Below are 26,984 nucleotides of genomic sequence, written 5' to 3'. Positions count from 1 at the left end.
CTCAAATGTAATTTGCATAATGTAATTGTGTTTTCATATTGTTTTTATTCACAGATTCACAGCTGAAGTTCAAGATTCACATTGACATGACTATTCTTTTCTTATTGGACACCTACCCTCTTTTTCTGCCTCCTTGTAAAATAAAGGCGCCTTTTCAAATCTTCTCTGGGCTCGTTTTATGTTTGTGATGTTGGTGAAGTGGCTGTAGCAGTCTCTGTGGTAGCCACAGTTAGCTGGAATAGCAGCAGGTTCCTGAAGTTTGAGGTTCACAGTTAACTTATTTGAAAGGACAGATAATGAAAGCACACATAATAAATAAAAAGATATATAGTCAAAGTTAATTTCCATTTTCAGTCTCTTGGCAAGCCAAAGCCAGCCATATAACTACTATATAGTATGACGACAAACCTGGGTTCTAAGATTAAATCTCAGCACTGCCTCTTCTGCCACAGTACTCTCTCTGGTACCAAGGTCTTTCCAGAGAAACAAGGCAGCAATAAATTTCCTCCATCCTGTGTCTGTAAACGGGGTTACAGGACCATCTTTTTCCGAAACATGCATACAGCACTCCATTGTTTGCTAGCTAACGTAGTTTCAACAAGAGAAATGTAGTGTGGCTAATTGCGAAGTCATTTTTGTCGGATTGACAGGTGGAAAGAACTGTACTCCGATGCCGGTACTGACAGCAGTTAAACAAAATATCCCTGGTAACCGCCAGCAAACAAAGAAAAAACTTAAACCCCCGGGAAATTTCGAGGCTTGTCATTGGACAATAACTACAATGACATCATACATGTCGGACCCCGAGCATAGCTGCCCGCTCAGTTTGCCGGAACCAGTAACTCAGACAAAGTTACCGATAAACAAAAAATGTGCAAGAGGTAAGAGTGCCAACAATTTTTGTTTAATTTGTTGAAAAATGAAGATGTTGTACACAGAAAATTACGTCCTCCCTCGGTGGGGATCGTCTGAATACACGTAATCTCCCCTTGGCCCACCATCTAATTTCACGCTCTATAAAGTAGACTTAAAATACCCAAAATTTGAGTGAGCATATGATGTTTTTTACATGTTACTCCCGTATACCACAATGCAATGCGGTCGTGTTTTTCTGGAGGAGAAGAAGAAGCTGAATAATAACGAAAACGTATACATTTAATGATGGAGTCTCCGGCTTTCGTTAAGAAATGTCAACAATTTGTTTGGGATTTAACATAGAAAATATAACATTCAAAATTAATAAAAGAAAACTTGATCAAGGAAATGTAACATTCAACATCAATACAACCTCCAGCTTTCCTCGTGAGTGCCCGGTTTGTTCACATGATGTGGGCGCATCTGTCTGCGTCACACAAATACCCGGCGCGTTTACTGACGCAAAAGACGTTTAGAGATGTTCAGCGTAGTGTCTGAATTGGCGTTTGTTCGTTCCCTATATAGTGCTCTACATCATAAACACTATATAGGGAATAGTAAGTGAGTGAATAGGGACGACGCGCTGTGTCTGTTTTTTCTGTTACTTTTTCTGGTTTCTTTTTTTTCACGTCGCGCCCCCCCTGAAGAACTCTGGCGCTCCAAAGGGGAGGCGCGCCTCAGTTTGAAAACCACTGATATAGATGATATAGAAGTATAGAAATGTAGTGTGTGTGTGTGTGTGTGTGTGTGTGTGTGTGTGTGTTTGTGTCTGTGTCTGTGTGTATGTGTGCGTGTTTCCTGGTCCCTCAGTCAGGTCTCTTAAAACAAATGATTGACCAAATAAGGAGCGCCGCTGCCATAAAAGGCAACGTGTTTCTTTATATGGCGGAAAGTAGTTCTTCTTGTGGCTGTAACCAGCTTTCGTTTTTTCATGTGCGCGGATTTGTTCTTGATTCTTCGTATTCTTAACTTGATATACTAACATCTTCATCATTTAATACGCTGCTTTAAAATTGCGTAATATCAGTAGCGTTGTATGCGTTTTTGGATGTGAAGTAGTTTGGTACTATATGTGACGGCGCATTGATACGAGTGAGCGCTGTTCGTCACTTCCTTATTTGGAGAGCGGGGGGGCTGGGCCCTCATTGGTCCGTGAGAACTCAACTTTATAACTTTGCGTAAATAACGTTATTATTATTCACATCAGTCTTATTATAAATATTAATATTATTGCACGCAGATTCGTTCACCCGCCGATTGTTGCAGTATCGATGTCTTCAGAAGATCGGAAGATATGCTAAAGTAAACGCTGTCAATCCACTAGCTCGGCGGCTAATGCTAGGTAGCGTAGCATTCCGCTAGTTAACGTCCAGCTAGCAAACGTACCTAACAAGCGCTAGTGTTACTGGTTAACTTGCTCGGATAACTAGCCGTCTAGAGGTTGGGAGATCGGTTTTTTTTAGAAGCGGATTTGGGCTCCAGAGGCCTGGAGGAGACGAGAACGGAATGGGAACAAGAGCCGGAGGAGGGCGACCCGGGACTGGAGCCAGCAGCCTCCAGGTGACCCCCTCACCCAGCGCACCGATGAACACCGAGTACCCCGACCTGGTCTACACTGGCTCGGAACAGGACTCCGACTCCGGGGACGAGGAGGAGACCCAGGGCTCTGGCGGGGAGCGGAGAGGGGTGAAGCGGGAGCGATCGGAGCGAGAGCTTGGACACTCAGCGCAGAGCTCCGGGGTACTGACCGGGGCTTACGGCGGGGTCGCTCCCGGAGTCGCTGGGGCAAAGCCTGGCAAGAAAACCCGCGGACGTGTCAAAATTAAAATGGAATTCATAGACAACAAACTCCGACGATACACAACTTTTAGCAAAAGGAAGACTGGCATTATGAAGAAAGTGAGTATGTGTCTTAACTACACACAACAGGGCCGGTTTCTGAAGAATGTATTGCTGACTACTGGCTGAATATTCGTTTTAAAATACATTCTATAATGGAGCATGCAAATCCTTTGTAGACCTTTCTGATGCGACCACAACACTACCCTAGAACATAATGGATGATGTGGAGTAATATTGATGTAATGTCAAATCGAGAAATGTTTTGTTATTAGAGTTGTAATTTTTCCAGCAGTGATGATCTATCGAATGACTAATGCTATCGAGTCTTACTCTATTAATGTTATTTAACCTGCAGTATTGTTTTTACTGGAGTATTGTTGTTACTGGAGTATTGTTGTTACTGGAATGCTAGTCACTGGAGTAATGTAATCTCACATGCAGTAATGTCATCTCACCTGGAGTAATAATCTGTCACCTGGATTTATTATCTGTCACCTGGAGTAATGTCATGTCACATGGACTAATGTCATGTCACCTGGAGTAATTATCGGTCACCTGACCCTGATTGGTCCATCTCTGTGTGCTTCCTTCCCTCTAGGCTTATGAGCTGTCTACGTTAACGGGGACCCAGGTGTTGCTGCTGGTGGCCAGTGAGACGGGCCACGTGTACACCTTCGCCACCAGGAAGCTGCAGCCCATGATCACCAGCGAGACGGGCAAGGCCCTGATCCAGACCTGCCTCAACTCCCCCGACTCCCCGCCACGCTCCGACCCCTCCTCCGACCAGCGGATGAGTGCCACCGGCTTCGAGGAGACGGACCTAACGTACCAGGTGTCTGAGGCTGAAGGCTGCACAGAGGTCACCAAGGTAAATAGCTGGGGTTGTTTTGATCTTATCCCAGGTACTAGTTGATGAGGTCACCAGGATACTTGGACAAAAATTGCCATTGTGATTTATTTATTTTGCCCCATATTGTGATCTGTGATTTATTGCTTTTAGACAGATTATCAATTCAGTTTGAAAACCTGGCCAGCCCGTCACATGACATCATGTCAGACGATACTTGGACACATAAAATGCTAGCACCCTCAACGGCATGCCCATGATTAGTGTGAGTGCTATTCCTTATGTATTTAAAAAAAATTGCGTGACTTGCGACTTTTCTATATAATCTTTTTTCTTTTATTTAAATCAATGTGCAATTAATTGTGATGCCCTGCCCCGTACACACCAACAGAATGGTGGTACAGTAGCACCAAGGTGCTAGCCTAGTCCCACGGTGCTAGGCTTGTCCCACGTTACTAGCCTAGTCCCACTGTACTAACCTAGTACCACGTTGCTTACCAATACTTAGTAGTACTACAGTAGTTCCTTTGTGGTTGTGTTTAGGAGATGGTCAAGCCAGCCTTCACCATAGCCGGTCTGCAGAGTACCGTCTCCTCCCTACCCACGTCCGTCGTCTCCTCCGGCCCTTCCTCTGGAGGAGTTCTTCAGGTGCAGTCCAGCATCCCTACTCACTGGCAGGGCTGCACCTCCTCCTCCTCCACCACAAACGGCACGCTTATGAAGACCTCCACCAGCGTGATGCTACCTGGGGGCTTCACCCTCATGTCTGGTAGGTCCAAGCTCCGCCTCCGGCACGGCATGTCTTCTCAGCGTATCAAGTTTTCTTTCATGGCTTTCCATTGAACTGCATGGCCTGATGCCCATTGTATCGGACAGGTATGGATAAAGTGCTGTATACAGTAAAAATAGAGATGATTTAATAAGGTACCAGTAAACTCAGGAGAGAGGTGACTTGATAAGGTACCAGTAAACTCAAGATAGAGGTAACTTGATAAGGTACCAGTAAACTCAAGATAGAGGTGACTTGATAAGGTACCAGTAAACTCAAGATAGAGGTGACTTGATAAAGTACCAGTAAACTCAAGATAGAGGTGACTTGATAAAGTTCCAGTAAACTCAAGATAGCGGTGACTTTATAAAGTACCAGTAAACTCAAGATAGCGGTGACTTGATAAGGTACCAGTAAACTCAAGATAGAGATGATTTGATGAACCAGTAAACTCAAGATAGAGGTGACTTGATAAGGTACCAGTAAACTCAAGATAGAGGTGAGTTGATAAGGTACCAGTAAACTCAAGATAGCGGTGACTTGAAAAAGTACCAGTGAACTCAAGATAGAGATGACTTGATAAAGTACAAGGAAACTCAAGGTAGAGGTGACTTGATACGGTACCAGTAAAATCAAGATAGCAGTGACTTGATAAAGACCAGTAAACTAGAGATGTCTTAATGTCATCTTTTTAATATGAGCCCTTTATACCTACACAGTTGACATGTTACAACAGTAACCTAGAATGGACAGCTAATCTAGAGAAGTCTTCATTTGAGTAATCACAATTGCTAACTATAATAACTGCTTGTTGCCACTGAATCCTCCCCAGTACCCCTTTTAATATCTAGTCTGTGAATCTGGACTAGCAGTGTTTGCATAGTAACTAGTTTGTGAATCTGGACTAGCATTGTTTGATTAGTAACTAGTCTGTGAATCTGGACTAGCAGTGTTTGGTAGTAACATATCTTTTGAATCTGGAAGAGTGTGGGGGTGTATTTGCGATCAAAGATCTGAAGAACTCCAGCTTCCTGGGGAGGTGCTGATGTGTCAGAGAGTGATGCGGACTAATACTGATGAACACAACAAACTTGTTGCATCACATGTATTTAGCTGATGTTTTGGTCCGCAGCATTGTTAGTATGATGCAAGTGCATTCCGCCCATTTGTTGTGAAAAATAGTCTGCCTAGTTACTTGAACAGATAAACTGAGACGGAGAGGAGATAAAATTGTCGGCACGAGGGCCTCGGATTTATTTAGTAAGGTGAAAAAGGTTATACTGAGCTATAGAGCGTAAGAGATCGAGCGAGCGAAAATGTCCCTAACAGCGCTGAGGTCGTCCGGAGCTTCGCCTCTGTAGAGGTTCTGCTTCAAATGAGCGTAATGTCCTTCTGGGTGTATCAGTCTTATGTGTTTTCTTCTAGCGAATTGTGTGTTTCAAGTTGTGTGTGTCAAGGCTGGTGTGGGGGTTTCTCGAGAGCACCTGCCTGGCCTTGAGCACCCCGGGCTGTGGCCGAGTGTTATCAGCAGATAGACTCGAATGAGTGTGTGCATTGTGTGTGCATATGACGGCCCCTATCGTTGGGCATGTGGTCTTCACCATGGGCCTTAACGTGTGCCTATATCTGTACTGTATATGTGGTGTGTTTGTTAGGTTATTTTGGCCATCACATCCAATAAGAAAACTGCCTGAAGTACTCAATTTTAGATTGGAGTTGTTTATAATTTTGTATCCGTTGGTCAGGATGCAGTGTGGAAAGATACGTTTTTAATCTGCGCTGGGTGATGTGCAGGTTTCAGCTGTCCAGAAGACAGTCATATGAAGTCATTTTTGACAACGGCTGACTGTAGTTTTTTCAGAGATTACACATTGGTAACTATGCCTGTAATGATCTTTATGCACATGCTTATGTTAACACATTAATTGACTACCATTGTTCTAATTATATCAAGTGATAAAGTAAAGGTGTGGTGAGATGAATTTTGGCCCCATCATCCTGGCCCAGTGGGGGCCTTTAGCATCAGGGTTAGCGGGGCCTCTAGCATCAGGGTTAGCGGGGCCTTTAGCATCAGGGTTAGCGGGGCCTTTAGCATCAGGGTACAGCGGGGCCTTTAGCATCAGGGTTAGCGGGGCCTTTAGCATCAGGGTTAGCGGGGCCTTTAGCATCAGGGTACAGCGGAGCCTTTAGCATCAGGGTTAGCGGGGCCTTTAGCATCAGGGTTAGCGGGGCCTTTAGCATCAGGGTTAGCGGGGCCTTTAGCATCAGGGTACAGCGGGGCCTTTAGCATCAGGGTACAGCGGGGCCTTTAGCATCAGGGTACAGCGGGGCCTTTAGCATCAGGGTACAGCGGGGCCTTTAGCATCAGGAGTGCTTTAGGCTGATGTATCTGCTCCTCCTCCCCCAGCAGGCACCTCCCTCCCCCATGGGACCCACACCATCCCGCTCAGCCAGCTCCAGGGACAGCTGCAGGGCCAGCAGCTGGCTTTGCAGGGACCCCTGGGCACCGGCCCCACTAGCACTGGTTCTTCTCAGCCAGCCACACTGCTCCGTCTGCCTGTCTCACTAACCGGTCAGCACTGCCTGCTTCTCTGTGCCTCTACCTGTCTATCCGTCTGTCTTGGTCAACTTTCAATATTCTTCCCAGCATCAGCTTAGCAACACCCCCGCTTACCGTAGCAACCCCCCCGCTTACCTTAGCAACACCCCCGCTTACCTTAGCAACCCCCCGCTTACCTTAGCAACACCCCTGCTTACCTTAGCAACCCCCCCGCTTACCTTAGCAACCCCCCCGCTTACCTTAGCAACACCCCCGCTTACCTTAGCAACCCCCCGCTTACCTTAGCAACACCCCCGCTTACCTTAGCAACCCCCCCGCTTACCTTGGCACCCCCCTGGCTTACCTTGGCACCACCCGGCCTTACCATAACATCCACCTTGTGGTTACCCTAGTAACCACCTGGCTTACCCTAGCAGCAATCTCCCACCCGAGCAACCATCTGGCTTACCATAACAACCACCTTGTGGTTACCATAGCAACCATCTGGCTTACGCTAGCAACAATCTGGCTTACCCTAACAAACCTAGAAACCATGTTGGCACCGTAGCGACCACGTTGTAACCCTAGCAACCACCTGCTTCTCCTCGTATCAATACATCGTCTGATGTGTATCTGGTGAATCCCTTCCTCTACCCATCAATCAGGAGGAGGAATGTCCCAGCAGCTGCAGGCCATCCAGGTGCAGCCCGGCGGTCAGCACTTGACCACCAATCAGAGTTCTGAGCTTCACTGCACCGCCTCCACAGGTAACCCTTAAGGCCTGAACACGCTCGGGCAACTGCAGCCTGTAAGCAACACGGCCAGGGTTCTGCAGCGGCACAACCCAGCAAACAAAATGAACTCTTTGAACTCACCTTTCTTTCTTTCTTAATTTTTTATTCTCTCTTTCAGCCACTATCGTGACCTCTTCGCTCCCCTCCACGGTGGCGAGTCACATGATGTATCCAGGAGGTCACACAGTCATGTACGCCACGCCCACTTCGTCCCTGACGGACGCCGGTCTGACACTGCTCAACACCTTCTCTCAGAGCGGCTCCGCCCCCAACCACGAACAAGGTACCATGACAACCACGCATCTGGAGTCTCTCCAGTGTTTCCCACAGAGGTGTTGTTGGGGGGGGGGGGGAGGGCTATTAGATATTCAACAGATATTCACGCTCTGACTGACAGACATGTGACGGGGAACCAAAGACTAGTGTGTCTAGTGGTGTATACCCACCCATGAGACTGGGGTTTGGTCCATACTGTTACAAAATTAAGTGTTCCTAATGGAATAAAATCGCTGTTTAGAAGTGCATCCTGCTGGCTCTACAACAGCATCAAGCAATGCATACCAGTGGAGCTCCAATGTGGGAGTAAAAAATAAACGGTATATAATTCAGGTTAAACTGACTTAACATAGACTGTTTATAAGGCAGGTTAAACTAACTTAACATAGACTGTATATAATAATTAAACTGACTTTACATGGATGGGGGTATTTCTCTTGGAAAGATGCTAAAATGGGTCGCAAAATATACTTTGGTGGCCGTTAATACACCTGGTGGTCTGCCAAAACAACAGCTATGTGTGAGAAACGCTGCACTATTTCATCTCATCACCATGACAACACCTTTCACATATCAGTCCCTCAACGACCGCGACGATGTGTTTCAGGTCAACAGGTGTTTCTGACCTCGCTGCCTCCCGTCACTCAGATCCCAGTATCAGCTGTTCAGCTGCACTCTGTAAGTACACACTAACATAAATACATATACATAAACATATATTTGCACAAAAGGGCTGACGGCGCCCCCTCCCTCCTCCTAGATGGTGATTGGCCAGCAGGCAGGCGGGAGCAGCAACTTGACTGAGCTGCAGGTGGTCAACATGGAAGTCACACCCCACACCAAGGAGGACTGACAGCGCCCTGTGTCACCCTGTATGTTCTCTAGGTCGCCTGAGAACATTCTTCAAGACTGTGCCAGTGTTGAGCGCCTGTGTGTGTTTGAGACGGTGTGTGTTGTTCACATGAATGTATTATTTTTGTAGTCCACTGCCTGTATATGTTTTTCTTAATAGATGTAAAATAATAATCTAAAAATTATGTTTTAAAAGATGCTTCATTCATGAATCCTGATGTAACACACACATTTATATATGGATGGATATAGTAAGACCAGACTTGAGGACAGTTAAAGTGGCAATCTTGAAGATTCTCCTTTAATTAAATGTCTGTCAAGCCACTTTCTATCTAGAATGAGGTAACGCAATGGGGATCGAACCTATCCACGGATGAAAACCCATGACCAGGACTATTTAGAGATTAGAGTACCGTTCCACTAAAGTTAAACCAGGCCAGGGCCAGTTAAACTCATGTTAAACCAGATCAGTTTCCATGGGTACAAGAACATCTACGCAGTCAGTCTGGTCACTCTAGTCCGGTCCCACTAATGGAGATTAGAAGCCTCCCCTCGGAGTGGGACCCTCCCGGGGCAGGACTGGGCTGGCCAGCAGGTGCAGAGGTGCTACCTGAAGAAGAACCCGAAGGAACGCTAGAGAAAGCAGCATATCCTGCTTTAAATCCAGCATCCGTGAAGAGCCAGGTGCACTGGACCAAGTCTGAGGCCGCTGCTCCACCCTACAAATCAGGGTGGAGCGCTGGACCAAGTCTAAGGCCGCTGCTCCACCCTACAAATCAGGGTGGAGCGCTGGACCCAGTCTGAGGTTGCTGCTCCACTCTGCATCCCAGGGTGATGCACTTATGTGAGGTGGTTAATTCAGTTGGCTCAGAGTAGCAGTAACCAGCTTACTTCAGGTGGTAAATAGTAGCTGGTAATCATCAGACTTTGTTTGGGTACCTACACTGAGCAGTGGTTAGAACAATGTGTCTGTTTAATGACATCACTAGCTACATTACTTTACATTTATTAAGCCACTAGTTACATTACTTTACATTTATTAAGCTGACGCTGTTGACAAGAAGTACATTCAACCATGAAGACGAACAAATTGAAAATTGAAAAATCATCAGTACGTACAATTCATAAAATAATCCAACTGCTTCAAGTGCTACTTTATAGAAGCAAAGAAGGAATTACTTTTGTTTATAATCTTTTTTTTATCCGGTGTTGGACGGTGTGCAGGTTTTCAAAAGGTCAACATTTTCAAAAGTAAACTCACATTCTCATTTAATTGAGTGATTGCTGATCTGGAAGTATACAAGGATATGGGTATGCGGTTCCTTCTCTCGCCTGATGGGGTCAATGTTGGGTGTCCTAGATAGCGTCGTCTGACGTCATCTACGCGACACACGCGGCGGTCTTTCCTCTACTCTGCTTCCGCCCCACTCCGAGGACGAGACTCTTAAAGTTTAGTACACAAAGACCAGTCAAGTGGTTGAATTTATTCAGTATTTCGATAAAACGGTACAGAAGAAGCCATGGCAGTCGCTCCAGTCGTGTCTAAAAGGCGCCTCCTGAAGGAGGAGGATATGACGAAGATCGAGTTCGAGACCAGCGAGGAGGTTGATGTCACCCCCACCTTCGACACCATGGGCCTGCGGGAGGACCTCCTCCGCGGCGTCTACGCATACGGTAGGCCGGGGATCCGGTGCAGGCAAGGCCGCCGCACTGCGCGAGTTGGACGGCGGCAAATATTTTAATGATGCTTATTTTAGCACCTATCTAACCCTTTGTTAAGGTTTGCGGTTGTAAAGCATTTGTCTTGTAAACGTACAAACGTATATTAACGAATGAAAGTTTGTTCAACCTCATTGTTATGTTTTGTACACATGAACGTTAGCTAAGATGCTAGCCAGCCTATGCTAGCTGAAGTAGCACAGCTCCGCTAGCCTCGAGTAGCCTTGCTTAGTTTAAGAAGGATATCGTTTCAAATGTTCTATATACGTTTCAAATGTAACGTATTGGTTTAAAATGGATGGTTTCAAATGTTGTTTATTGGACCTGTACTTTTAAAATGTTGTTTATTTGACCTGTACGGTTGAAATGTTGTTTATGGTTCAAAATGTACTATATTGGTAATGTTTGGTTTCAAATGTTGTATATTGGACCTGTACGGTTTAAAATGTTTATTGGAGAATGTATGGTTTATAGTGTTTATTTGTCTTTTAGGATTTAAAATTGTATTGGTTTAACGTGTATGGTTTATAATGTGTTTCAGGTTTCGAGAAGCCATCTGCGATCCAGCAGAGAGCCATCAAACAGATCATTAAAGGAAGAGATGTCATCGCTCAGTAAGTCTGACTTTGTTTAAATACCAGTTTAGACCGGTCAGCACTGCCTGGTTAGTTGAGTGATAGGTTTAATAGTTTAATTTAGTCTCTCATGTTCTGAACTTGACTGGTTCTCTTTGCAGGTCTCAGTCTGGAACTGGAAAGACCGCAACTTTCTGTGTGTCTGTTCTGCAGTGTCTTGACATTCAGGTACCTACTGCTATAAAACACATCTGTATATAGTCATGTCTGTATGTATTGTACTCTGTATGTATTGTGTAGGTGATTTGTGTATACAGTACTGCTATATATCCTACTCCTAGGTTTGTGTAATGTATAGGTTACTTGTTTGTGTAATACTGCTGTTGTAACGTCTGTTTGTATAGTACTCCTAGGTTTGTGTGATATGTTTGGCTGTTGTCATGACGACGGGTCTGTGTGTCTACAGGTCCGGGAGACCCAGGCTCTGATCCTTGCCCCGACCAGAGAGCTGGCGGGTCAGATCCAGAAGGTAGGCGCCCATGCACACACACACAAGTACACACGTGCACGTATGCAGACGCACGCACGCACACAGTCAGACACACAGGGCTCATTCTTGTGTTTGTCAGGTGCTGCTGGCTCTGGGAGACTACATGAACGTCCAGTGTCACGCGTGCATTGGAGGAACCAACGTGGGGGAAGACATCAGGAAGCTGGACTACGGCCAGCATGTGGTCGCAGGGACGCCTGGACGGGTCTTCGGTCAGTCCTGCTCTCTCTCTGGGGGGGGGTTTCGTTGAAGTCACTTCTCTTACTGAAGGCGTAGGTTGTTGATGATATCATTCTTCCTACAGACATGATCCGGAGGCGGAGTTTGCGGACGAGGGCGATCAAGATGCTGGTTCTGGATGAGGCAGACGAGATGCTGAATAAAGGTGCAGATCTTCTTCCTGTACAAGAGACAGGAAAGACAGGAAACGAGAGGGCTGACACGTGTACGTACGTGTGTGCATATGTGTGTGTGCTCTAGGGTTCAAGGAGCAGATCTACGATGTGTACCGCTACCTGCCCCCCGCCACCCAGGTGTGTCTGATCAGCGCCACGCTTCCCCACGAGATCCTGGAGATGACCAACAAGTTCATGACCGACCCCATCCGCATCCTGGTGAAGCGGTAGGTGCTAGTTAAGGACACGCAGCAGCCTGCTGGCCTGTAGGTACTAGTTAGGGAGGCACCAACGCCTGGTTACGCTGTAGGTACTAGCGACTGGAAATGTAACTTATTATATAGGTTGTGTGTGTACAGTACTCCTGTTATGTCTGTATGTTTTGTATTCCATGTTTATGTTATCTATAGATATCTATATGTTATGTGTGTATAGTACTCCTGTTATGTCTGTATGTTTAGTATTCCATGTTTATGTTATCTATAGATATATGTGTTGTGTGTGTGTATATAGTACTCCCTTTATGTGTGTTTATTACTCCCAGGTTTATGTAATATATAGTTTACGTGTGTGTGTATATAGAAATACTGTTTCTTGGGTCTATTGATGAGTTAGTTGAATAGGTAGTGATGAGTTGGCTGAATAGATACAAATCCTGTTTTGTTCCTCTAGTGATGAGTTGACTCTTGAGGGGATCAAGCAGTTCTTCGTGGCCGTGGAGAGGGAGGAGTGGAAGTTTGATACGCTGTGTGACCTCTACGACACGCTGACCATCACACAGGCCGTCATCTTCTGCAACACCAAGCGAAAGGTACATACACACAGTCCTCTTCTATAACGCAAAGAGAAAGGTACACACGGTCTTTTTGTGTAACACCAGGAGAAGGTCCACCATGAAGTCCACGTGTGACCGTCTGTGTGTATTTTGTGCAGGTGGACTGGCTGACTGAGAAGATGAGAGAAGCTAACTTCACGGTGTCATCGATGCACGGAGACATGCCTCAGAAGGAGAGAGAGTCCATCATGAAGGAGTTCAGATCTGGAGCCAGGTACCTGTCTCTTGCTCTCTCTCCAGCTGTCCCTCCAACTGTCTCTCCCTATCTGTCGCTCTCTCCAGCTCTCTCTCTCTAGCTGTCCCTCCAGCTGTTGCTCCAACTGTCTCTAGCTGAAGTTATTTGCCTATTCTGCTTTTTAACTGTCTGTGTTTGTGTGTCTGTGTTTTTGTAGTCGTGTGCTGATCTCTACCGATGTGTGGGCTCGTGGATTAGATGTACCTCAGGTGTCTCTGATTATCAACTACGACCTGCCAAACAACAGAGAGCTCTACATCCACAGGTAACTATTCATTATGTGTCCTCTCTTTGTCCTTTCATGGTCACCTAATTAAACCAATAGCTTCATTCCTTGTAGCGATCTGAGTGGGTTAAATGTTGGCTGAAGGCTGTAGAAGAGTTGGTAAATTGTTGGTTGTTGCTGTGTAGGTAATATACTAGGGATCATGTTAGCGCTAGTCACCCTTGTTACTGGCTATTTATGTAACAAAGAAGGGATCATGTTAGCGTTAGCCACCATTGTTACTGGCTGTATCTAATAAAGAAGGGATCATATTGGCGATAGTCGCCATTGTTACTGGCTGTATGAAATAAAGAAGAGATGATGTTAGCGATTGTCACCATTGTTACTCGCTGTATGTAATAAAAAATTAATCACGTTAGCAATGTTCTATGTTGCTAGCTTATTGATTGCTTTCTGGATGTACATTTTAACAAATATAGCAAGAAATGCATTAGAGGTATCCTATCTTTAAGTGTAGCCTACTTTTTTATTATCCCTTTTGAACCTTTTGACATGCATGTATGTAAACAGGTGATAACGTTTTCTGTATTCTTGCTCAGGATTGGTCGATCAGGTCGTTACGGCCGTAAAGGTGTGGCTATCAACTTTGTGAAGAACGACGACATCCGCATCCTGAGAGACATTGAGCAGTACTACTCCACCCAGATAGACGAGATGCCCATGAACGGTATGTTGGTACTAGTTAGGACTAGTTAGTAGTACTCCACCCAGATAGACGAGATGCCCATGAACGGAATGTTGGTACTAGTTAGGACTAGTTAGTAGTAATCCACCCAGATAGACGAGATGTCCATGAACGGTATGTTGGGACTAGTTAGTTCTAGTTAGTAGTACTCCACCCAGATAGACGAGATGCGCATGAACGGTATGTTGGTACTAGTTAGGACTAGTTAGTAGCACACCACCCAGATAGACGAGATGCCCATAAATGGTATGTTGTTAATAGTGAAGACTAGTTAGTACTACTCCACCCAAATAGACGAGATGCCAGTGAACGCTATGTTAGGACTAGTAAGTTCTCTTTGAGTTTGACTAACGTCTCCTCTTCTTCCTTCAGTGGCTGACCTGATCTGAGTTCCTGGCTGCGGTCATCTTGGTTTCCTGTACTTTTTTTTTAACCAGTAGTTGAGGAAAGTTTTCCCTTGTTGAGTTGTTTTTTTGTAAATAAAGCTCCGTCATCGACATGTTTTGTCTCCCACTGTTCAAACTGTCTGCCCGTTCCAGATGGGGATCTGAAATCAGCTTCATCTGTCCTCATTGTGCGCTTCAATATGTAATAATGTAATTTCTAAATTAATTTCTTGGGAGATTTAACTCCCTAGGTTTAGTAAAATACTTAAATCTCTAAGTTTTTGTATTCTACTGTATTGATCACATGGACTTATTAAAGTATATGTTCTTATTAAAGTGATTACTTTGGATAAGAGCAACTTACTCATAAGGAGACGGAATCAAAGTATCTGCTGGGAGTCACATTAGCAACTACACTTTAGCCATTAGCAACTACAACTAGGTGGTACTATGCTCAGAAGAGATGCCCATGACAGTATGTTATTACTACTTTATAGACAACAATATAAATGCAGAAGCGTAAGCAAGCATATTTTTTTACAAAATGCTTTATTTCATATCCACAGGTCACCACAGGCTGCCGTTACATACAGTGATATACTATGTACAAATACACTATATATATACCGTATATCTATACTGATTCATCCAGCTACCAAAAAGGTCTAGAAAATGTATTTATATATGTATATCTTAATTATGTATATTTCATACATGCCCCAAGTATACAAAGTGATGTGAAGAGTGTAAAACAAGTGTCTTCATCAATGCTAGGAGCACCTGCTTCAACCAAGGCAGCGATAAGCTAACCGGATCTTGAACGGGTACCAAGCTAAGACAGATGCCAGGCTAACTCCACTGGGCTGGCCCTAGGATAACCAGTGGCCTAATCGATATCAGGTGAAACCAGCACCTAGCGACCGGCTTACCCAGAGTCCAGCGAGGAGCTAACCATGAGCATAGTTTTGTTAGGTAGAGGCATCGTCAATTTGATGAGACAGAAGCAAAACAATCAGTGTGTTTTTGTTCACATTTCCAATAATTTAAATAAATAAAACACCAAAGTGTGTTTGAATGAGTCCTCAACAAGGCCGTCAGGAGGAGCCAATAGGTCTGCCTCCTCCAGGCGGAGAAGCCTACATGATGGCACTAGTTCTTCTTCAGGTTGTTGTTGGAGGCTAGACGCGGGCGCCGACCCGGAAGCCAGCGGGCCAGCCGACCTCGGCTCCGGAGCGCCTCAGAAAGTTTAGAAAACACCTGGAAGAACGGGACATAGGTGAGACATTTGATACTGGTACACAGCAGCCCACATGAGACCTTATACTTGGACTGATCAGAGGTCAAATACTCATGGTGCACTGGGGCTCACCTGGTGGGGAGTCTTCTGTGGACAGAGAGAGACCAGAGATTAAACAGAGAACGTGGAAATGTTGAATAAAGTGTCAAGAGTCGTAGAAGTGTACGAAGAAAGTGTCCAGAGTCGTGGAAGTGTACGAATAAAGTGTCCAGAGTCGTGGAAGTGTACGAATAAAGTGTCAAAGTGTTGGACCTGTACGAATAAGGTGTCAAGAATCGTGGAAATATTGAATAAAGTGTCAGAGTTGTGGACATGTACAAAGAAAGTAACCGTTAAATAAAGCGTCACGCGTCAGTCGAGGAGCCGCGTATTTGCCGGGTGACGTAGCTACCTGCTCCCACAGCGCTGCCGCCACCCGGTCGATGACGTGGCCCAGGGGGCGGAGCTCTCCAGAGTAGCGCGTGTACAGCCAGGTGAGGAGGGCGACCAGGGCCACGCCCATCAGCAGGTGACACATGGAAGCCAGCCAGCGGGCCCCCAGGAGCCCCGTGAACAGGGACGCGGCGTAGCACAGGAACACGAGGCCCAGCAGGGTGGCGGGCGTCCGGACCGCCTGGAAGATGTTCTTCCCGTCGTTGAGTTTGGAGTAGCTGGCGTGGGACAGGTCTAGCTCCGCCTCCAGCTGCTCCTGGTAGCGCCGGCACAGCTCCTCCCCGCCCATCTTCTTGACCGAGCGGAAGTGTCTGACGGCCTCCAGCCGCAGGGCGTGGTGACGCCGGGATAGCTCCAGCGGGGCCAGGTAGGGCGTGTCTCCTCCACACAGCTAGGGGGCGGCACACACTCTACCACTCACACACTATATCCATCTGGAACTCTACATATATTACAAATGTGACGTATATATACTATAGTATATATATCTAGTGTTTATCTCGTACCTGCTCCATACTCTTGGTGTAGAGGACTCTAGCGCCTGCCACAGCAGCCAGGTTGTTGGCCTCAGCTGTTGCCTAGGGTTACACAAGTAAATAAAACAGGGTTGACACCAGGTAAACAGCAAGTAACTTTATCATAACATAGAAAGAGAGGGAGAGAAGTGGGCATGTGAAACACACTTGTTTCAAAATGTATACTGTGCACCCAATGTCCACAAATGTGTTAGCCAATCACTAGGGGGCGTTGCTAAACCTGTAGCATGGACTAGGGATGTGGGCGTGGCTTACCTGTAACATAGACTTGGGATGAGGAAGTTCCTCCCCCTGGTAGATTTTCATGTATGCCTGGAGCAGAAAACAATTATGAAAAAAAACGATCAACTACTAACCCCTTGATAAGTAGACCCACCATCAACTACTAACCCTTTGGTTACTAACCCCACCATCAACTACTAACCCCTTGATAAGTAGACCCACCATCAACTACTAACCCTTTGGTTACTAACCCCTCCATCAACTACTAACCCCTTGATAAGTAGACCCACCATCAACTACTAACCCTTTGGTTACTAACCCCACCATCAACTACTAACCCCTTGATAAGTAGACCCACCATCAACTACTAACCCTTTGGTTACTAACCCCTCCATCAACTACTAACCCCTTGATAAGTAGACCCACCATCAACTACTAACCCTTTGGTTACTAACCCCTCCATCAACTACTAACCCCTTGATAAGTAGACCCACCATCAACTACTAACCCTTTGGTTACTAACCCCTCCATCAACTACTAACCCCTTGATAAGTAGACCCACCATCAACTACTAACCCTTTGGTTACTAACCCCTCCATCAACTACTAAGCCCTTGATAACTAACCCCTATATCAACTACTAACCCTTTGGTTACTAACCCCTCCATAAACTACTAAGCCCTTGATAACTAACCCCTATATCAACTACTAACCTCTTTATGAAATACAAACCCCTTGATAAATAACTCCTCTATAAACTACTATAGCAGCTCTGGACAGGTGAGTATTTACTTTAAAGTAGTGCAGCAGGTCTCGACATGTGAGCTTGGCCCCTCCGATCTCCTTCACTACCAGGTTCTCTGGAGCCAGGAGGGTTGGAACGAGACAGCACAGCTCCCTCTTAAAGTCCTCGTCAATATCTAGAGTGAACAACAAACTGGTCAATATCTATAAAGAACAAACGGATCGATATCTATAAAAACCAACTGACCAATATCTAGGGACAACAAACTGATTAATGAGATAACGAGATAACGAAAAACGGTGATCAATATCTATACATGACAAACGACAAATGACAGAGGGCGATGAAGGGGCGGTGATATTGTAGTGATAGAAGAGAGATGGATCACCTGTCAGTCTTCCATCGAAGGCGGGGTTGGTGGCCACCCGGAGGCCCGGGTGCGGCAGCAGGAAGCAGCTAATGGAGGAGAAACATGAGTGGATGTGTCTCCTCACTGTCTGGAGCTCCTCATGCTGATGCTGCGTCACCTACACACACACACACACACACACACACACACACACACACACACACACACAGTGTGTTTATACACACTGGAGGAGAGGAGGAGATGAAAAGTTTTGGAGGAGGTGGGAAGAAGGTGAGGAGGACCAGCTGGAGCCGTACCTGAAGTCGTTTCTCCAGGAAGCTGTGTCCGCCCTCCAGGCCGTAGGGATGCTCATAGGGATAGCTCCAGTCTCGGACCAGGAACATCAGCCTCTGTTACACATCCTAATGTCAGCCTCTGGTACACATCCTAACAGCAGCCTGTTACACATCCTAACATCAGCCTCTGGTACACATCCTAACAGCAGCCTGTTACACATCCTAACGCCAGCCTCTGTTACACATCCTAACGCCAGCCTCTGTTACACAACCTAACAGTCTGTTACACGTCCTAACAGCAGCCTGTTACACATCCTAACAGCAGCCTGTTACACATCCTAACGTTAGCCTCTGTTACACATCCTAACATCAGCCTCTGTTACACATCCTAACATCAGCCTCTGTTACACATCCTAAAAGCAGCATGTTACACATCCTAACATCAGCTTCTGTTACACATCAGCCTTTGTTGCACATCCTTATGTCAGCCTGTTACACATCTTAACATCAACCTGTTACACGCCCTAACATCAACCTGTTACACACCCTAACATCAGCCTGTTACAAATCCTAACATCAACCTGTTACACACCCTAATTTCAGGCTGTTTACACAGCAATATGGTTTAACTCCAGGTTCTAATGTCTAATGTTGTTACAAAACAAAGTCAGTGTAACCAGATTGTTGCCAACATCAATATGCTAACATCCACTTCGGGTCTGTTCCATGGTTGAACTTAAAACTATATATTGAACGTCTTCTTTTCAGAAACCAGTTTCACTGTTATGTTTATGATATATAGTTGAATTTTCGTAAACCAGGTAACATGTTTCATTAGTGTGGAGGCCAGGTGATTTTACCTGAAAAGGTTTCTCGTTAGTCTGCTCCATGGCGAGGCGGCCATATTCTGTGAAGAGCTGAGAGGAAAGAACCAAGGAACACAATTACATCCTGATGGAGGGGTGAGTGAGTGAGTCAGTGACATAAGGAGTGGGTGAGTCAGTGACTGAGTGACTGGGTGAGTCAGTGACTGAGTGACTGGGCAATAGGGATGAGCTGGTTGTTGGATACCTGGAGATGTTGAAGGTCATCTTCTTGGACGTTCTGAGAAAGGTTGTAGACCTAGCGGGAAAACATTTGGAACGAATTGAGAGGCTGAGTGTATCTTATCATTCCAATCTAGTGTAGAGGTTGAGGAGACCAGACTGGGACCTGAAGGACTGAGCGAGGCTGGAGACCCACCTGGATGGAGCTCACCATGGTACTCAGGGCGAACAGAGTAGCACAGTCTCGAACCGTGGACTGGCTGTCAAACGCTCCCTGGGTGTCCATCAGCATCACCGCAACCTGCACAAACAAAGACCCCTTACAGCGACCCTTAACCCCAACCCTCACATCCACTCCTAACCCTAACCCTTACTACTACACTTAACCTTACCTCTGGTTATATTAGATCTAAGAAGATGGTCCTTACTAACCCCAACCCTGGCTTCCAACCCTAACCCTAACCCATAATACCACCCCTAACCCTTACTACTACCCTTAACCCTACCTTTCTACCACCTAAGCCCTCATCCTTACACTAACTTACTACCACCTTACCCCTAACGCCTTGTTCACACAACCTCCGTCCGTCGACGGACCTCATTGACTTTGCATGGGGCACTCGCGAAATGCATTGTGGGTCCGTCCGTTCCGTCGGCCCCGTGGCCTGAGTCAAAAAGTTGAGAAATGTTCAACTTTTCAGGCAGCGAAGGATCCGTCTGCCAATCAGACTGCGTTATGCAAATATACGCAAGGACACTGTCCAATGAAATCGCCTTTGTACTACAACCCGGAAGAACACATGGATACGTCAAAAAGCCCCCATCCGTCGACGGACGCATGTAGTGTGAACAAGGCGTAACACTAACGCCAACCGTAGCCCTAACCTAGCCCACCTTGGTACCGTCTGGTCGGTCCACCAGGAACAGCTGGCCCCAGGCCTGGATGCCGGTGGTCTCTCTCTCGCAGCCTCCCCGCCACGTGAAGCCGGTCAGGGGCTCCTCTGCGTCCCCCATCCACGAGCTGGAGGACTTCACCACCACAGACAACCCTTAGACAGCTCTCAGCACCACCACACTACAGACAACCTTTAGACAGCTCCCAGCCCAACCACAGCAGCTGGTCAACAGATTTGCTAGATTCGGCCAGATTTCAAATCAGCTGGATGTACAGGTGAACCTCACCCGGTTGTACAGGTGAACCTCACCCGGTTGTTCAGGTGTACCTCACCCGCTTGTACAGGTGAACCTCACCCGGTTGTTCAGGTGAACCTCACCCGGTTGTTCAGGTGAACCTCACCCGGTTGTTCAGGTGAGGTTCACCTGCTTGTACAGGTGAACCTCACCTGGTTGTACATGTAGCGCAGCAGGAAGTCGAGCAGGAAAGACTTTCCCTTGCGGAAGGCTCCGGCCACTGACACCACCACCACGTTGAGGTCAACCACCTCCTCCCGCAGGAGCAGCCTCTCCAAGGCCTCCTCGTCGAGGGAGAACCCCTGGTCGTCCTCATGGGCGAGCACGATGTGGACCGGCCCCACAGCACCCACCTCCTTCTGCACCTCCTTCTCCTCACGTCCCAGGTCGGAGGAGAGAGCACGGTCACCTGGGAAACAACACAGGCGTTCTGGAACTCCTCTTCAGCATTTAACCTTCTTACTTCAACCTCATGATGTCGTTACCATAACATCATTATCAGAACATCATGACTACGACCTATTATCATAACATCATGACTACAACCTATTATCATCATGAATACGACCTATTATCATAACATCATGACTACAACCTATTATCATCATGAATACAACCTATTATCATAACATCATGACTACAACCTATTATCATCATGAATACAACCTATTATCATAACATCTTGAATACAACCTATTATCAGAACATCATGACTACAACCTATTATCATAACATCTTGAATACAACCTATTATCATAACATCATGACTACAACCTATTATAATATGACCATAACATTATGCATGCAACCTCATTATCATATTACCACAGCATCATTAGACTAACATCACTGACATCATGACATCACAAATACAACCTCATTATCATATTACCACAGCATCATTACACTAACATCACTGACATCATGACATCACAAATACAACCTCATTATCATATTACCACAGCATCATTACACTAACATCATGACATCACAAATACAACCTCATTGTCATATTACCACAGCATCATTACACTAACATCACTGACATCATGACATCACAAATACAACTTCATTATCATATTACCACAACCCAATTATCAAATGATCATAACCTCATTATTACAACCTCACAAATACAACCTCATCAATTCAATTCAATTTTATTTGTATAGACCTTAATCACCATTACAGTCTCAAAGGGCTTAACAGGCCAAATATTTATGACCAACACATGAACACAACCTCATTGTCAAATTACCATAACTCATCATCATAACCACATTAATACAGCCTCGTCATCATATTATCATAACCTCATTCTCCTAACCTTATGAATACAACCTCATTATCAAATGACCATAACCTTATCATTACCTCGTGAATACAATCTCATTATCATAATACCATCAACTCGTCATGAATACAACCTTAATTTCATAACCTCTTGAAAAAAAACTCCTTATCATTAAACTAATTATCATAACCTCACGAATACAAACGCATATATATATATATATATATATATACCAATAACCAATATATCAATAACCGCATTATCATAATTACCTAATTAAACTACTAGGTATAGTCAATCTGCTGAGTTAGCGCTCCTACTTAAAGACAGGAAGAGGTGCTGACCGTAAACACAGGTCAGCCCTAGATCATGCTGCTGTTCTCAGAGGAAGCTTTAGAGCCGTCTACACACACCCTCTCCCAACTCTCCCTCCTCTTCTCTAGTGTCTCAGGCAGCTGGGATATTTTAGGTTCAACATGATGAGATCCGGTCCAGAATAACTAGAAAGGCTCTAAACATTGATTCAGAAACTAAATACTAAATATCAGCTGTTGGACATGTGTGTTGTAGTTGAATATTTGTTGTAGTTTAATGTGTGTTGTATTTTAATGCATGTTGACATGAGAATAATTTAATGTGTGTGGTAGCCTCCTAGGTAGTTTAATGCATGCTGCATATAAATGTGTGTTATCCGTTAAATGAGTATTGTAGTTGAATGTGTGTTGCAGTTGAATGTGTGTTATCCGTTCATTTGTGTTGTAGTTGAATGTGTGTTGTCAGTATAATGTGTGTTTTATTATTTTTTAGTGAAGGGAAGTGGCTTATGCTAGCGACCCCATCCGTAACGCGCGCGGATATCGGCAAGTGAGGCTCGTCTCGATGGTTTCAACGCTAACATTTCGAGGAACAGTAAAGAGTAAACACATAATTCTAGATCATCAATAACCTTGATAGTATGTGAATGATGAAAAAGCGAAGGTGTTTAGAGGAGCAATGGAGGGGTTTGGTGCGCTGTACCACAAAATGATAACAGCAGTTTAAACCTCCTATACAATATGGAGTATATGTTCATACTTAAATGAATACCATCAGATAAATAAAATAAAATCGAAAGATGAACCTTTTAGAAAGATGCTCCGCCGCTTCAACCTGCTCTCGTGCGCCATCTTGACCGTCATAACAGCCGTGACGTCACGGCGCCCCCTGCCTCCGCCGGGATGCTCGGATGAGGAGGGCTTGATTAAAATCGATAGCCGTTACTTATGATGGGTCATTGGGTCTTATAAAACAGCGTCGTGTTCTCCAAATCATTTTGGACCGTATTCCCACTATACAAATAAATACTGCGGTTTTACAATCAGATATATTTAATATCGTGTTTTTACTATCAGGCCTATTTAATACTGTGCTTTTACAACAGGCTGTCAGGTTTAATTCTTAAACATCACCATCATTATTATTACCACTATCATTATCATTGTTGAGTTAATGTAGTGCCGATTGTCTGTCTCCAGCAAATGTCATATCTGTTTACTGAAATATGTGTAAACTCCGAATATGCCTCTATCCTAAATGTTGAATTGAGTAAATGTTGATTTAAAATGCTTTGTTTAACAACAGAAATATTAGAACTAGTATTAGTATTAACACAATTGATTATGTTGAGCTGTAGGAGTATATTGTTCCTGGGCTTCTAGAAGAACATGCCAAATTTGATCTTTCATATTATTGATCGCGTTGGCCTAAAGATGGTATCATTCATGCTATTGATCACGTGAGACAAATTATTATAACATTCGTGTTATTGATCGCATAGGCCTAAAGATTATATAATTTATAAGAATCCTCGAGGTTAAACAAAAACGAGAAAAACGTTAGGGATATAAAACTACCTACCTACCTACCTACCTAAACACATACACATTCACCTAGCTACACCCACACAAACTATAGGGCCCAGGTGGTTCAAACTGCTTAAGGATAAAATATGATATGGGGAAACTAACTGATAACCGTTATCTATATTGAATATAATCTGGGGAAAATAGAGTGGTGTTCCAATACTCACCGCTAGAGGCCCCCATCGCCAAGGCTGGACCCATCATTACAGATCCCAATTATTCAGTGATCGGCTCCAAAATACAAAAAAAACATCTTTATACTGTATCCTTTAATAATCCCCGAAACACTTTAAAATAAGAGTACATTAATGGATCTTTAATTTATGTTAGTTAATGCAGTACTAAGCATCATTATATAGCATTAGCATATGCTTAAGGTAAAGGTTTAACCCAAACCCTATTAAAAAAATGTCTACATTACACCTTTAGTAAATTATTAGTTCATTAGTTAATTGTTGATTAATTGCTAATTAATGCATATTACTGCATTAACTAACGTTAATTACCGGTTGATGAAGGTAGCTTTTATTGTAAAGTTGCTCATTACTTTTTTTGCTCATTACATTTTTTGTATTGGACATATCCTGATTCTAGAGTGTTTTCTATATTGGACATGTCATCCTGAACCTAACGTTTTCTATGCACTTATCATCCTGAATCTAGAGTGAGAGTCCCCAAGGAGGCAGAAGCCCTGTGTTTGAATGACGTAGCCCCCAAATCCACCGTCATGAAGGGTTAAGAACGGCTAGACAAATCCCACATCATCCCCTCATTTGACACCCTGGACCTTCTTGGACCCCTCTGGACCCACATCACCTCCTCACCCTGAGCCCCTGGACCCCTCTGGACCCACATCACCTCCTCACCCTGAGCCCCTGGACCCCTCTGGACCCACATCACCTCCTCCGCCTGAGCCCCTGGACCCCTCTGGACCCACATCACCTCCTCACTCTAATCCCCTGGAACCCTCTCCTCAGAATGGGTTCCCCGACCACGATTCAACAGAGCCCTGTGCAGCTGGATCCTAGACCTCCTGACAACAGACGGGATGGGCTCACCACCTCCTCCACACTGACCCGGAGCACTGCAGGCCCCCTGCTGTTCTCCCTGTTCACCACTGAACCACTCACAGCTCCAACACCATCAGAGGCTGCGCTCCTAACCCGCCAGTCAATGTTCTGATCCCTGTAACAGTGGGACGGCCCACAGACTACAGACCCATAACCTCAAGCGTTTTATCAAAACACCAAGCTCATTAATGTAATGTAATGTAGTAATGTAATGCTCATTCATTTAATAACCCGGTATGTTTATTTGACCGAATTTTATGATTTACCTATTCATATTACACATCCAAAGGAAATTCAGTCTAACTTGTTACCTTGAGTTCAAATCATTCACTTCTTCATACTCCTATAATATATATATATATATATAGCCCTGATAGTGTGTTTGATCATAGATAATTGATGGATTATGGATGCTATTCTATGCTTGATATACAATGCTATCCGCTAGTGGTGGGCTAATAAACATACATGTAGGACAAAATATAATATTCAAAGAGTTTTTTATTTATCCATAATTATAATATACAATTTAGAAGAGACCAAACATAAATCATGGCTTTAGATAATATAACCAAGGCTGTATAATATCCCAACATACAACATAATGTATACATCATGTCAAGCATAATAAAAAAAATTAAATCCTCATATCAAGCACAATCAACTCTGATTCAACCAACATCTCAAGCGGAAGAGGAACCATTTAAAATCGTAAGCGTTTCCTACGGTTCACTTTGCTGGAACACCAGCCACGCTATTTAAACGTGGCTGAACACTTAAGCATCCTATTCGATTACAATTTACAGTCAATTAAATCACTTCCTACCGTACATCCCTAGTTAACAGGGCATCATGTCCACGACGAGCGCGTGGCGGCAGCAGACGCCGCGGGACTGGGAGCATTACGTCAACAAGCAGGTGACAGTGACCGCTCACGGCCAGCAGCAGCACCGCGGCTGGCTACACACGGTGGATCCCGTCACCGCCAGGTAAACCCACCTGCTCCAACTTTATTATTCACGAGTTACTGGATAATACAGTTTAATTTTTATATATAAGTCGAGGAAAAGTGTGTGTGTGTGTGTGTGTGTGTGTGTGTGTGTGTGTGTGTGTGTGTGTGTGTGCGTGTGTGTTTGTAACCTGTGTTCCGCCTACAGCGTGGTGCTGGTTCAGCTGGGAGAGGCGGCGGGCGGCTGTAGCGTCTCCGTGGTGATGGGGCATGCGGTGGAGCAGGTGGAGGTGGTGGGGGAGGCCGATGAGCAGACGGCGATGCGGCTCTCCTCTCTGTTCAGATCGGGGGAGCCGGAGGTGCGTTGGGGCGTGGAGGAGGTGAAGAGGAGGAGGGAGGAGCTGAGAGGCTGGCTGCAGCAGAACCGCGTGCCGGTGGAGGAGGTTGGGGAGGATCTGCTGGTAGCCGGCGTTCTGACGGTGAGACCGCCGTACGCGGAGCAGGACTGCTTCAGCAGCAACCAGATGGTCCTGGCCCGTATCCAGGGCCTCCTGGCCCGCATGCCCACACCGGCTGGACAGCCATTTGACCAACCGGCCGCTGATGGACAGCAGTCATGTGACCAACCGGCGGCTGATGGACAGCAGTCATGTGACCAACCGTCTGCTGGATTCTGAGTTGATATTGAAAAGTTGATCTAGCTGGTTAAGGAGTGGGTAAACTATTGTCTAATAACATGTTGGATTGTTTAACTGATGGATTTGGTTGTTTTGTTATCTGTTTAACTGACATCAGTGAAATTGATGGTGATCTGGGAAGTGACTTGTCTAATGCTCTGATACTGCCTGCGCATTCATTTAATTTGTTTATATTTTTCTGTTATTGTTTGTCAAATAATCCTTTTGCACAGCTGTGATCAATCAAAAGTTTGAAGAGTCAACAGTTAAAATCAACATCCTATCAATAGGATGTGGTTACCATTGACTAAACATTATAGTCGATATCTTTAGTTATTTGTATTTCAAATATTATTAAACCATGTTTTAGGTTTAGACTTTCATTCTTATATTATTTTCATACATCTCGGTTGCACCGTGTATGAATGATGCCCTTTTGTAAAGTGGTCCCTTCACAACACAAGAGGCCAGTAAAGCAGA

At 45.0% G+C, this 26,984-nt stretch overlaps 4 protein-coding genes across 6 annotated transcripts; 3 read left to right on the top strand and 1 right to left on the bottom strand.

The window, feature by feature from the left end:
• Positions 1–2,043: 2,043 nt before the first annotated feature.
• On the top strand, positions 2,044–9,022 carry srfa (serum response factor a). Of its 3 annotated transcripts, none has more exons than XM_079730500.1 (8): positions 2,044–2,814; positions 3,356–3,625; positions 4,148–4,373; positions 6,784–6,945; positions 7,578–7,679; positions 7,825–7,989; positions 8,590–8,660; positions 8,743–9,022. In XM_079730500.1, exons 1-8 carry the CDS (start codon positions 2,422–2,424, stop codon positions 8,833–8,835), a joined length of 1,482 nt encoding a protein of 493 aa, XP_079586626.1. In that variant the 5' UTR covers positions 2,044–2,421; the 3' UTR covers positions 8,836–9,022. The 3 variants fall into 3 exon arrangements, with proteins under 3 accessions (XP_079586626.1, XP_079586625.1, XP_079586627.1); XM_079730499.1 differs by having other exon boundaries at positions 6,781–6,945; XM_079730501.1 differs by lacking the exon at positions 6,784–6,945.
• Positions 9,023–10,241: 1,219 nt separating this feature from the next.
• On the top strand, positions 10,242–14,840 carry eif4a3 (eukaryotic translation initiation factor 4A3). The gene is made up of 12 exons (XM_079728781.1): positions 10,242–10,508; positions 11,095–11,167; positions 11,290–11,356; positions 11,595–11,657; positions 11,758–11,890; positions 11,983–12,063; positions 12,159–12,300; positions 12,746–12,884; positions 13,007–13,122; positions 13,301–13,408; positions 13,969–14,096; positions 14,487–14,840. Exons 1-12 carry the CDS (start codon positions 10,355–10,357, stop codon positions 14,501–14,503), a joined length of 1,221 nt encoding a protein of 406 aa, XP_079584907.1. The 5' UTR covers positions 10,242–10,354; the 3' UTR covers positions 14,504–14,840.
• Positions 14,841–15,483: 643 nt separating this feature from the next.
• LOC307091928 (atlastin-2) lies at positions 15,484–23,085 on the bottom strand (the record flags this gene model as incomplete). Its single annotated transcript, XM_079758774.1, has 14 exons — positions 15,484–15,757; positions 15,870–15,884; positions 16,189–16,620; positions 16,736–16,807; positions 17,021–17,077; positions 17,779–17,906; positions 18,120–18,258; positions 18,398–18,490; positions 19,237–19,293; positions 19,448–19,498; positions 19,619–19,723; positions 20,317–20,451; positions 20,766–21,022; positions 23,028–23,085. 14 exons carry the CDS (start codon positions 23,083–23,085, stop codon positions 15,650–15,652), a joined length of 1,707 nt encoding a protein of 568 aa, XP_079614900.1. The 3' UTR covers positions 15,484–15,649.
• Positions 23,086–25,692: 2,607 nt separating this feature from the next.
• gemin6 (gem (nuclear organelle) associated protein 6) lies at positions 25,693–26,728 on the top strand. The gene is made up of 2 exons (XM_079728961.1): positions 25,693–25,867; positions 26,036–26,728. The coding sequence occupies exons 1-2, from the start codon at positions 25,731–25,733 to the stop codon at positions 26,502–26,504; spliced, it is 606 nt and encodes a 201-aa protein (XP_079585087.1). The 5' UTR covers positions 25,693–25,730; the 3' UTR covers positions 26,505–26,728.
• The last annotated feature ends 256 nt before the right edge of the window (positions 26,729–26,984 follow it).

Source organism: Pollachius pollachius (genome assembly GCF_949987615.1).
Source record: "Pollachius pollachius genome assembly, chromosome: 2".
In the NCBI taxonomy this organism is placed as follows: Eukaryota; Metazoa; Chordata; class Actinopteri; order Gadiformes; family Gadidae; genus Pollachius; species Pollachius pollachius.
Note: the sequence above shows the minus strand (reverse complement) of the source record. Positions and strands in the feature narration are given on the sequence as shown.